Source organism: Nyctereutes procyonoides, unplaced genomic scaffold (assembly GCF_905146905.1).
Source record: "Nyctereutes procyonoides isolate TBG_1078 unplaced genomic scaffold, NYPRO_anot_genome, whole genome shotgun sequence".
Classification (NCBI taxonomy): Eukaryota; Metazoa; Chordata; class Mammalia; order Carnivora; family Canidae; genus Nyctereutes; species Nyctereutes procyonoides.
The window spans coordinates 4518996-4531629 of NW_026575022.1; the positions used below are offsets into that span (position 1 = coordinate 4518996).

A 12634-nucleotide genomic window follows, 5' to 3' on the forward strand; every position below is an offset into this window, starting at 1 on the left:
TGTATGTCCACAAATATGAGAAAATGATAATCATTCTAGCCTGCTTATGTCTCTGGAGCAGTCACCTTTGTTGGGCACCAGGCCCATCTCCCCCAGCTGGTGGGGCTAACTTCAATCTCCTCTCAGAATAATCTGTGTGAGCTGTATCCCTTGTTGCACTCCTACTTGGAAGCAACAGTTTCAGAATCCAGTTCCCAATGATATGTGAGCAGAACTATATCAGATACCCACTCTATTAAATTATTTAGGTATTTCTTGATGGATATCAATGACTAGATGTATATTAAACCGTAGCTATTCATCCACCCCTCATTTGCTTTTTTGTTTGTTTATTGTTGAGGGAAATATAGACCACATGTGTGAAGAAATTGCAATCTGCTTGGGGATATATATAGAGAGAGGAAATAACTGAAATGACTAGAGGAAGGGGCTAGATAATATAAAATTATTCTTTGAAAATCATGCAATAAAATTTATTTTTTTTAAAACCCCTCCCGAACTCACCATCCAAATTTATTCATTTGAAAATTTAAAATATTACTTAAATATCACCTGTTAAAGGGCAATAAACCTAAATTATAAATTATTGTAAAATGAAAGACATTGAGATACACATTTATCCAAACCTGTGTAATATGACCAATGCAGGAAAAAAATAGTGTAGAAAGAAGGAATTAACAACTATAAAATTGTTAAAAATTAATGAAATTGAATCAACAAAAGAATCTGTAAAAAATCAAAAGCAAGTTCTTAAAAGACTGACAAAATAAACAAGCTTGCCAAGAAGGTGGGAAAATGTTACTTATGGAAGAGATTTTTAATGATAGGACAAGACTAGATATAAATTTATAACCATAAATGTAAAATTTATAACAATAATTGTAAAACATAAATTTAATGGATGATTTTCTCTCAATTACCAAAATTATATTAGAAGATAATCCAAATATAGGATAAAATAATTATAAATGATAGTTAATATCTAGTCCCCTAATGGCCCATTTCAGTTAAGCTTTCAAGAAATAGATAATTCCCATGTTATATAAATTATTCCAGAAAATTAATAAGTGGCAAGTTTCAAAATATATTCTCTAAATACAATCTAATCCAAATATCACAACCAGAGATTGATAATAAAAATGGAAAAATATAAGAAAACACTAGGCCAAGATCTCCTATAAACATAGGTTTAAAGATTCTAGTTGAAATATTATCAAGTTGAATCCAAAATTGCAATAAAAATTATAATACTATATTGTGAACAAGAATTAATTAGTAGAGTTTATCTTAGGAATGCAAAGACAATTCTTCATAAGTATACACATTAAGGTGAAAAAGACATATAATAAATTTGGAAAATACAGATAAGTTGTTTTATAACATTTAGAATACACTTCACATTTTTTTTATTTTTTTTTATTTTTATTTATTTATTTATGATAGTCACAGAGAGAGAGAGGGGCAGAGACACAGGCAGAGGGAGAAGCAGGCTCCATGCACCGGGAGCCCGATGTGGGATTCGATCCCGGGTCTCCAGGATCGCGCCCTGGGCCAAAGGCAGGCGCCAAACCGCTGTGCCACCCAGGGATCCCTACACTTCACATTTTAAAAACACAAGACAAATATAATTACAGTATAAGAAAACAGAAAAGTCTTTAACTGGTCATCTACCAAAAGCCTAAGTCAAATGTGATTACATTTAACAGTTGCACATTAATAGCCATTCCATTAAAGAACTTGGGCAAATAAAGTTCTTGCTTTTAATTCTACTAAGGGAATATTCTACTCAAGGTCTTAACATTGCAATAAGAGAAGAAAAGTAAGAGATTTTCATTTTGGTTTCTACAGTAAAATGTTATAGATTTATTCAAATAGGTTTTGCACAATTTTTTGTCTTATACTCAAGTATTATTAGGTTTCTGTTGATACAGTAACTGGAATATTGTAAAGTAGAATTTTAATCAGTCATTGCTAGTATATAGGAAAACCATTGATAATTGTATGTTGGCTAACTGACTTCACTTATTCTAAATCTTTTCAGTTAATTCTCTGGAGATTTCTAGGTAGAAAATTACAAATGGCAGATAGAAAGCAATGGTTTATTATTTCAATCATTAGAAGAGATAGTTCCTACATTTTAAGCAAAAAAAAAAAAATACTGTTTTAGGTTTCAGTAAGATAATTATGTTTTAGGAAGAACCTTTCTGTATACCTATGACTTGCCTATAGTAGAATAAGATTCTTTCTCTTTAAAATTTCTCTTAAAAAAGAATATTTCAATGCTTCAGTGACATGCATTAAAGCAACTAATAAAAGAATGGAAATGGATGACTTTTTAGTAACTATGAGCTCTTTTATGATTATGCCTATTTTGCAGGTATGCTATAACTTCAATTCTTGAGTTCACACAGCTCATTCTGATGCTATATTTTGCACATCCTGCAACTGCAGTGTATTAGGAGTTGATAATTTTCTCAGAGATTGATTCATTCCAATTAAATCCAAAAAAAATGAAGAACCAATGAGAATGTCTAGGTATTAATTTTATGGAAGCCTGTTCTTCCCATGAACAAATATATTTATGTCTACTTCTGTAGCACTTGGGAATCCACATCAGCAATCAGATTACATCAATAAAGTAAAGATGTGAAAAATCTTTAAAAAAATCTTTCAGCCAGGGTATGATCTAGAAGTACCTGCTTCCTATAGGGCTCATTCTTATAGGAACCTGTGAGATAAAATCCACCAGATTTGGTGTCTCTCTTCTTTGGGAAGCAATCATTACACCCTGAGCAGATCTAGTACTCAAGTTTTCCTTTTTCTAAGGTCATGTAAAATAACTTTCTTTTAATCAAATGAAATATTTTCAGGATTTGCTAATACCATTGTTTAGGCAACAAGATTCTTTGATAACCATTCAAGCTTTGTTTCTAGCCCATGCAATTCTTGATTTTTCAGGAAAAAAAATCTTTCTGCAGACAGTAAGTCATGTTCTAAATGTGCTTTTAATTTGTTGAGTTTTGAGAGGATTATTGTGGAGATGTCTCCCACAGACTCCCATTATGTGTTGTGGAACGTGTGTGTGTGTGTGTGTGTGTGTGTGTGTGTGTGTGTGTTTGCATCTGGTCCTGAGAGGCAGGGTGAGGAAGACACAGAAATGGAGAAAGACAAGGGATTAAAAAATGACTTAGGCAACTTCTAGCAGAGCCATTAATGATCACTTGCAATACTTTTTATTTTTTCAGGAATATATAGTTTCAGTCTGCTAGTCAATAGAACAAGAACTTTTCCTTTGGCTTCATTAGAACGTTGCTAAAAGAATAATGCTAGTAGTGAATAGTAATAATAATGATTGTGATAGGGCAGCCCAGGTGGCTCAGCAGTTTAGCGCAGCCTTCAGCCCAGGGTGTGATCCTGGAGACCTGGGATCGAGTCCCACGTCGGGCTGCCTGCATGGGGCCTGTTTCTCCCTCTGTCTGTGTCTCTGCCTCTCTCTCTCTCCTCTCTGTGTATTCTCATGAATAAATAAATAAAATCTTTAAAAAATGATTGTGATAGTAAAGTGCTAATTTTTTGGCCTACTTCTGATCATTTTAACTTGGTATGACTTGAAAGGGTAAAAGAAAATCCAGCAGTTCTTTAATCTGTCCTCTTCATACTGTTCTATGAATAGAGTCATTCAGGTACCTTCACATACATCAAACATTCTAGAAGAATCTCCTGGACCTTATCAAATAAATTGTATTCCCAGCCCTGAACAAGAATAGTTTACGTTCTATGCAACATCAGGTGAGTTATAAGCCCCTGTATTTCCTGGAATCTGTCTATATGACATGCTATAAAAAACAGAATGAAAATTAAGACAGGCTGCATAAATGTGTTAACCATAGTAGAAAATAATTTTACATTTGTAACAACTAGTTAAAATGTTTAATGTTGAGAATTGTCTCTGTCATTGAGGAGGTATCCCTATAAAAATACTCTGATGCCATCAAATCATTGCTATCTGGCTTACAGGATGTCTTAAATTCAAAGTTATTTCTAGTGAATAGATGATCAAAAATGTAAATGTAAAATGTAGCGACATGACCTTGGCTCAAAGTCTAATCTATAAACATATTTGTCCTGGACATATCTACATTAATTGGATATAGTAAAAAGGCAAGTTGAATGGAAACTACTAAGTAGTTGTGTGACTTTCTTTGGTTAAGTGGCTTATTTTTTATTGACCAGTTTCATTGTATGTTAGGTGAGGATAAATTTTTCTTGCTTCACAAGATTATTAAGAGTATTATATAAAGAATGTGTATTGTAAGGCATTGCACAAATCATGATTGTCTTAGAATTGCTGATATATATTTAGACATAAATGCAGAAAAAGCCTGCAACATTTTTAATCACACATATAATCCCATTAATTTAAAATTAAATAATAAAACAAAGAGGAAACATCTTACAGAAGTCTCACCAAAGATTTTAACAGAAAACAAACCAACTAAATGATGACCACTTTGTGGGCCTATTGAATCTATTTCCACCAGTGGGTGTGGTAAACCAAGAGTAAGTGAAGGAGTGACAAGAATAAGTCACAGCAGAAAAGAGGGGACTTGTATTTCTGGCATAAAAATACAGAATTCAATTGCTTAGTTAGAACATTGGTGATTATGTATCACACATCTGTTAGACTGCCCGAGAACCTTCCTTAGATGTAGTGGACACTCAGTGTCTCTGGAAGGCATGAATTTGCTATATGAGTAAATCAAAGCCTTCAAGGTTACTTACCAAGCAAGATACATTATGTAAGTAGTACCAAGACCAAGACCAAGACAAGCAAATTCCAAGCCAGAGTTCTCTACAGGCTGCCTTTTGTTGATAAAGGCCATGCTGCCAATGATTTTAGAAAGATGTGGCCATATGAACTGGGCACATTAGACCATTTCTTTTCACTAAGTTATAGTCTTTAGATTAAATGATAATAAGATCCAGGATGTGGTAAGAACATTCCTTTTAGTTACCATGAAGAGTCGACATCTACAAAGTTAAAGCGAGATTCAGTATTTTAATTAAACAAAAGGTTGAATGTGATAGTAAGACTAGACTTCCCCAAAAGCCTATTTTCTCAGCATCTGGGAAGGAGCAGTGTATGAGTCTAAGCTGTAGGATCGACACATGGGAAGAGAACCATAAGCACAGGTCAACATGCACATTCTGTTGGACAATATCTGATGCTCACACTATTCAGTTCTGAGCTATTTTTAAAATATATACAGATACAATTATATAAAATGGAAACTTTATATATGTGTGTTTTTAAAAATGATATACATAACATATTAAAGTACATCATTAATAATTTTTTTTCTCATTGGTGCTATTACTCATGCTTATCCAAGGATAAAGAGTCCAACAAACTGTTTTACTTTCAGCGGCAAACATTAATGCAGACTGCCCACGTGCTCAGCAACAAGCATCCACTGTTTTATCCATAGTCCAGTGCAACCAGTGGAGTTATGCTTCAGTTTATGCTATTTATTTACTCCCTGACAACCTGTCTTGAGCCATAAAAGTATGAAAGTGACAATCCTAGATCCGTCTGCCACAAAGAGATAAAAAATCATATAGTTTTGGAAATCAGTAAATACTTAGAACTCATTAATAATATATGAAAATGCGTGGAGTATAGATAGTGTAGATTTAGAGTGAAACTAACGTAGTATATTTGAAAAGATATACTGACAATTAGTGAGTAAGCATGAGATGCAAGAAGTTAGAAGATTGCATAATTAACACAAAGAAAGTAGAAAGCAGAAAGAAAATGTGTGGTAAGAGCAGATATTAAACATAATAGAAAACACACAATTATATTAACAAAGCCAAAGTTAGTTCAAACCTCTGGAAAGCTTGAACAAGAGAAGAAAATACAAAAATAAATAAATTTAAGAATGCAAAAAGGGTTTCACAATGGATTTAGTGAGGATGAAAAGCATATTTAAGAGTTTTATGACCAACGGGATGTATTACCTAGGAAATTGAACACATATATGTCATCAAACCAGCAATTCCTCTGTGGCGCAAACTCCAGGAAAACTTGCACACATACCCTACTCAAACACGTCCAGAATTTAGCCTGTGAGGATGAATAAAAAGGTCTAGATGGTTCTGTGGCAAAGAATGGTCTCTCCTGGATGACAGCTACTTAGAATCGGTGTTGCTACGTCAGCAGAGAAGCAATTAGCCCAAGTTCTGAGACAATAGGGCCCTGTGCTTGTAATGTATAAGTGTTAACTTGATTTCCCAAAAGCTTCAAACACCAGGAGGGAGGACTGCTGTTCACTGGAACGAGGAAACCCTCATTACTGCTGTTTCCTGAGTCCTTCTCTTGGCCTGCTGAGAGGTGGCAAGATGTTAAGACAACAGTCACCACACTGCTATGATTTAGGCTGAGGAAACGTGTAAGCACATTTCCTACCTGAGGATTTATATTCCAGGGATGTAGCAGCTACAGATACACTTTTGTGTATAACAGCAGAAGTGGCTAAAAACTATTTGGAAAAGGTGTCCTTTTCTCACTGTAACTTTACTGAGTAGGAAATTACTATTTAGCTACATTTTAATGAACTGACAAAAACATGGCGTGTCATTGGTGTGCTGCCATTCTAAGTGTAGGTTTTAAAAATCTGTATCTTTTCTCTTTAAGGATGAGGCCGAGTTTATTTTTTTCAGGGCTTTATTATTTTTTTTCTCAGTCATCATTTCCTATTGTGAACTACCATTCAAAATACACCGTAACTCTTACATCGCAAGAAATTCCATCAAAGGTGGAATATTCTCTTCTATGTGAGATTGAAATCCCAAAAGTTCTTCAAATTTCTACAAGAAACAACATCATCTCTTCTATTAGTGCACAAGGAATTTTTTTTAAGATTTTATTTATTTATTCTTGAGAGACACGGGGAGAGAGAGAGAGAGAGAGAGAGAGAGAGAGAGAGAGAGAAGCAGGCTCCATGCAGGGAGCCCGACGTGGGACTCGAACCCCGGGTCTCCAGGAGGACGCCCTGGGCTGAAGGCAGTGCTAAACCGCTGAGCCACCTGGGCTGCCCACAAGCAATTTTTTTTCTCTATTCTACAATATGGGTGTCAAGCTGCCTAATCGTAAAGTCCTTGATCTTAGCTCCTTTTTTTAGCCCTTAATTGATTACTACCCTCAATAGTTTTATAGATTTTATGTCTGGTTTTTATCCTAGGTAGGTACTTATTTACTTCCTAAATTCAAAATTACTTAGAGATAAATATAAACTGCAGTTTGTCAGTTTTGTCTTTTTTAGTTAAAATGTTGCTATTGTTAACTCATTTTTTTCTTTGTATTTTGTGTTCAATAAATAGTTCTATTTGGGGTGTAGATGGCAAATTCAATTCCTCACTAGACTCAGAATAACCATGTAGCATATAAAGTTCTGACAAATAGGGCCATAAAATTTAAAAATGATCTTTAAGATTAGGATATTTTTCTCAAAAGTAGCTTTAGGGAAATGATTTTCATAGTTCTAAATCTTAAAGCATCCCTAGCAAATAAATGGAGTTTGACACAAACTACACGTGTGTAGATTTGTATAACTTCATTTGTTAATCTGGAAGATCTCCTGAACAACACAGATTTTCAGGCAAAGGCTACGTGAAATTTCGATGGGAATATTAGAGATAGTGTTTAGGCATCAAATGAGTGATTCAATTAATGATCTTGAAAGTCACTTCCATCCCTACGACTCTCCATCATTAGATTTATGAGAATAGTGGGGAATTAACTTAAGGACCTGGTGACCTATTTTGACTTGTGAATTTAGAGGAGTTATTCATACAAATACAGTTTTTTAAGATACCCTATTAAAATATCATTATAAAGTTATTGAACAGTAACACTGTACAAAAACAGTATCAAGTTTAATCTGTCTCCACCAGCAGCATATTGTGGACAGTCTCCTATATGTTCTGAGCTGGTGGGCAAGAGACCCCTCTCGGAAGACCCTGACCGGGTCATTCAGTCAGCAGAGGTGAGCCTTTCCTTATTGGCAAGGAGAGGGAGTAGCCGGGCAGTTACCTGCAGGTGCCTGGGAACCTAGCTTCCCTCCCTGCTCTGCTTCTGCAGGTGTGGCTAGACCTTTCTCACCTTGCTGTGTCTTTGATGCCCCTTCGCGGGCAGACTGTCTTAGAACCTACCTCACAGTGGCTGTGCGACTTGTACCTCTTTGCAAAGGTAACTGTGATATCTGGGGGAGGAGCCAGTTCTCCCTTCAGGGAAGATTGTCATAGTTTTCTGTTTCAAGCTGCATTCAGCTTGAGTCGTCAACCACTGCGGCATCACTGAGTTTTGGAACAAAGCGACTGAGTCAGGATAAAATACAGCCATTTTAAAAAAAACAATTAATTTATGTTTCCTTTCACCCACAGGCCTACCCACGGATAGCGCCGGCATTTTGGCACTACCTGCGGGTAGAAGTGAGTAGCTGTACTTGCCCCCCCCCTTGCTCCTTGCACTCTGCTCGTGTGCTCTGATCGGACGTGCGAGTTTTGCTCCCTGTGCAGCTGCCATTCTGTGTACACGTGCTCTCACGCCACCACCATTCCTTAGAGTTGGAGCAGAAATCTGAATCACCAACACTCCCAGTGCAGGTTTATATAAGATAATCATCTCTCTTAATAAATTTCCAAGTCCAGGCCATATCATGTGCATCATAACGATAAATAACTCAGTGCTGAATGATGGAAAACCATGCTTACACCTCTCTTTAATCAATATTTTTGATATTCTGAGCATAATTCCTCAGCTTAACACAGCCATGTTTCTAGGAAACAGTGGAATAACTCTACTTCATTTCCTCTCTCCTCTTTTCTGTCCCCAGGAGCATGAGCAGCTCACCTACTCCTCCACGAGGTCCAAGGCACCCAGCGTCATCATCACAGGCCTCAAGCCAGCCACCAAGTACATATTTCATATCCGAGTGAGGACTGCAACAGGATACAGTGGCTACAGTCAGAAGTTCGAATTTGAAACAGGAGATGAGAGTAAGTTTTACATGAACGTATAAAATAAGACATTAATTTAGTACTATTCCAATCTGACCTGATAGTTAAAAATCTAATGTCCCCAAATGTGAATAGTCTCATCAGACAGGATTCTGTTCATGTAAATACTCATACAGACATTTTGGTTAATGTTTTGGTGCTATCATTAAATGCCTCCATGAAATGCCTTGCTCTCCCACATTGTAATGTGGCCCAAATACATCTCTTTATGCAGAATTCATCACTCACGCTATAACATAGAGTCTCAGTTGGTGGTGTCAGCCTAATTGTTTACCAGTCTTGGCATCATAATGTGATACTAATGAAAACTTGGGAGAGAATAAAGCCATGAGCAAATGATTTTAGCAGTTAGTTCAACATTGTGCAGCTTTGGCTTGTTATCTCAGATCAATAAAAACAGTGGTCAGGAGAAAAACTCCACTGAAATGTACTTTATAGGTTTAAATATAGACACATGGGCTTAATTAGAAACTCAAATTAGTTTCATAGCCTCCGCGTGTTGGAAATCAAAATGGGAGACAAAAGTGAGTGAGGTGTTCCAATGTCATGTAACATAGGCTTTGAGATGTTTTATTTAGTCTAAATCCTCCTCTACCACTGAATTCATTTTTTTTTTTTACTTTTAGAAATCTATCTTACTGTCACCTTTGTAAAGATAATGTGGGTGGCTTTTGCAATGTTCCTTTATGGAAAAATGTTCAAATATCTAATTATAATAAAAATCTCTTCCCATCATTACTAAAATACCTGTATTTATATAAGAATTCAAGAATAGCAAAAATAGTATAAAAATTCTTTATAAATAACAATAGTAATAGCTACTATATTCATTGAGCTTTTAATAAGTGCCAGAAATTATGTATTTTATATGTATTATTCCACTTAAACCTTTCCACATCCAATGAGACCAGTATTGTTTTCCTAATTTTACTCATGAGAAAACAGAAGTCTAGAGAAATAGAGCAGTTTGCCCAGATATAGGCAGCTGGTTAGAAGCAAAGCTAAAATTTGAAACTGAGGGCTCTCTTCTTCCAAGGTCTGTGCTCTGAACTACTCCACCATCCTGTCAAGTTCTTTCATTTGAATTATTAAAAAGTGATAATGGTAAGATCATTAAACAGGCTCCAATTGCTCCAGTTTGTTACTCCCTCAAAATGAAGCTGTTTGGATTTCAAATTCTGTGACAGAAAGAGTGTTGTTGTTTTTACATTGATGAACATCACTTCACAAGAACTTCCTCATTGTAACTATATCTAGCTAAAAAGTGCAAAAGCACCAACATAATAAGAAAGAACAGCTTAGGGAGAGAGAGTGGACTAATGAATAAAAAGAACACTCATGACCTGAATGTGTCTTATCAGTGATCATCATTTATAATCATACTGGAGACTAACTCTCAAGCTAGAGATGATATTGGAAGTAGCATGTAATTATCACAAAACATACTTCCATAATTTAACAGTATAAAAATATTCAAAGTGCCATCTGTGCTATGTCCTGTTGACTATTTTTCCCCTACTCAAGACTTATTCTAGGTGCAGAGCCAGAGGATGCAATTCAAGGAAAGTTTGGTTGGTCCTGGAAAGAGTCCTGTCACTGTGTTGTTCAGGCTGTGTGTACTGCGTCCTTTCATCTCAATTCTCTTACTTTCTTTCACAGATGAAGAAATTTATCTTTTTTACAAGTATGACATTTTTGAGGATTGCATCATTATGTCAAAAATATTTCTCAGACAGACTTATAAGGCTAAATCTAGATAAGTCATTTGTGTTTATCTGGGACTTCTAGAGAAAACAATCTAGTCTAATTTAAAAAAAAGCCCTGATCTAAGTATAAAAAATTAAATTTGGCTTAACTTGAAATTTCAACTCATTGTACTTTCAGGACTGGAATTCTTTCAGATGTTATATAAAAATAAGTACTTTGAAATTTCTTATCAGAAAAGGTCTGTACTCACTAGTGACTCAGAGTAATGTTTATTCATCCAACAAAAATGCACAAGACACTAAATATATAATACTCTTTGTGAGGCTCTGGGGATAAAAAAAAGGTAATAATAAGACCAACAGCCTTCACATTTTTATCGTCTAGATTTGTGGGGAGAAAATGAAAATTTAAATAAAAATACAAGGTTGGTGACATATACTATCATAAAAATGTGCAGAGGATGCTTTGAGAGCATAGAGAAGAAACCCTAGCTGAGCATGAATGGCTCATGAAGGGATCGATTGGAAGGTGGGAAGCTAGGGCTCATTTTGGAAAGAGAAGTAGTAAAGGAATAGCAAAGACATTGAGGCCTGAAGTAGCATGAAAATTTTAAAGAAGAGCAAATAAATTGGTGTGGCTGCACTAAGGAGACATACAGGTGAAATGGTGGGAGCTAAAGGCAGGAGGTTAAGCAAGAGCAACATGAAGATGCTCTTTGGCCATGTGAAGGATATCGAGCCTTCTGATGATGCTGAAGACCTGTGAGAGTCTTAATTAGGGAGTACCATGACCAGTCACATGTGCAAGACCCTCTACCAAGTAACATGTGCAAGACCCTATACTGAGAAGTTTACACAAATTATCTTCTTAATTCTGACAAGATGATTTCTCCTTTTAGAAACATAAGTAGCTTTACCAGAATCTGATAATCAATGAGTGGAGGTGCAAGATTAGAACCATAGAACCATCTGACAACAGCCACAACAGACAGCAGAAAACATGTTTTGAATCACTGATTTGTAAATCACCTGAAAGTTACTTTTATTAGATCCTTGAAGAGACAGGATGTCTGAGAAGAATCTGAAAAATGTGTTTGTCTAAACCTGGAATTTGGGTAAATAGAATGGTTCAGTTAAGCCTAGGGGAAAACCATTTAAAGAATCATTTTTTATCTGGTTAGTTTTAAATTGCATTTTCAAAGCATGCTGTTTATATCCAGAAGAGAATTTCAGTGAATAATGTCATAGTAGGATACGGGCAGGTTTACTATAAATTCAGGTATATAATGATATGAATCCCAATCTACAGCATCAGTCTTTTTCTTTTCATACCCTCCTAGCTCATCTTTTAATTTCTATAGCTTTTGTTTCCTGAGTAGTGACTGAACTAAGTTCTCTCTTGTGTATTCTATTTAATTAACTAACTTTACAATACATGCATAGAGTTGGGGGTGGGTTGGGGAAGGGAGATGAAGTTCTTGCATTTGATGGCCAGGTTCAATTTTTTTTTTTTTAAGTAAGCAAAGTGAATTAGTTTACAATTTAATTCTCTTCAACCATATCTGTTTTACATGGTTCAACTCTTCGTTTGCCAATAAGATAGTGATATAAAATATGAAAGAACTCCTTTACAAAATCATAGTATTCTTAACTGAATAGTGTTCTACAAATATAGTGGCATCTGAATAACAATCACAGTCATCACTGTTGCTCTTTCAGACCAGCAACAGGATTTTTTTTTTCCAGAGTCAAATGTAGTGGAAACTGGCTAACCAAGTGTAAAGATCACTATGACTGCTATGAAAAGAGCCTACTTGACCTAGACCTGTGGGTTTCTTCTCCCCCCA

The 12634-nt window shown here is 35.6% G+C and overlaps 1 protein-coding gene across 1 annotated transcript in view; it reads left to right on the forward strand.

Moving 5' to 3' along the window:
- LOC129520989 (ephrin type-A receptor 6-like) overlaps nucleotides 1-12634 on the forward strand; it is a 727437-nt gene that overhangs the window by 571247 nt on the left and 143556 nt on the right. The window contains 1 exon segment of the mRNA XM_055342191.1: nucleotides 8898-9060. Within this exon segment, the coding sequence (XP_055198166.1) occupies nucleotides 8898-9060 (163 nt within the window).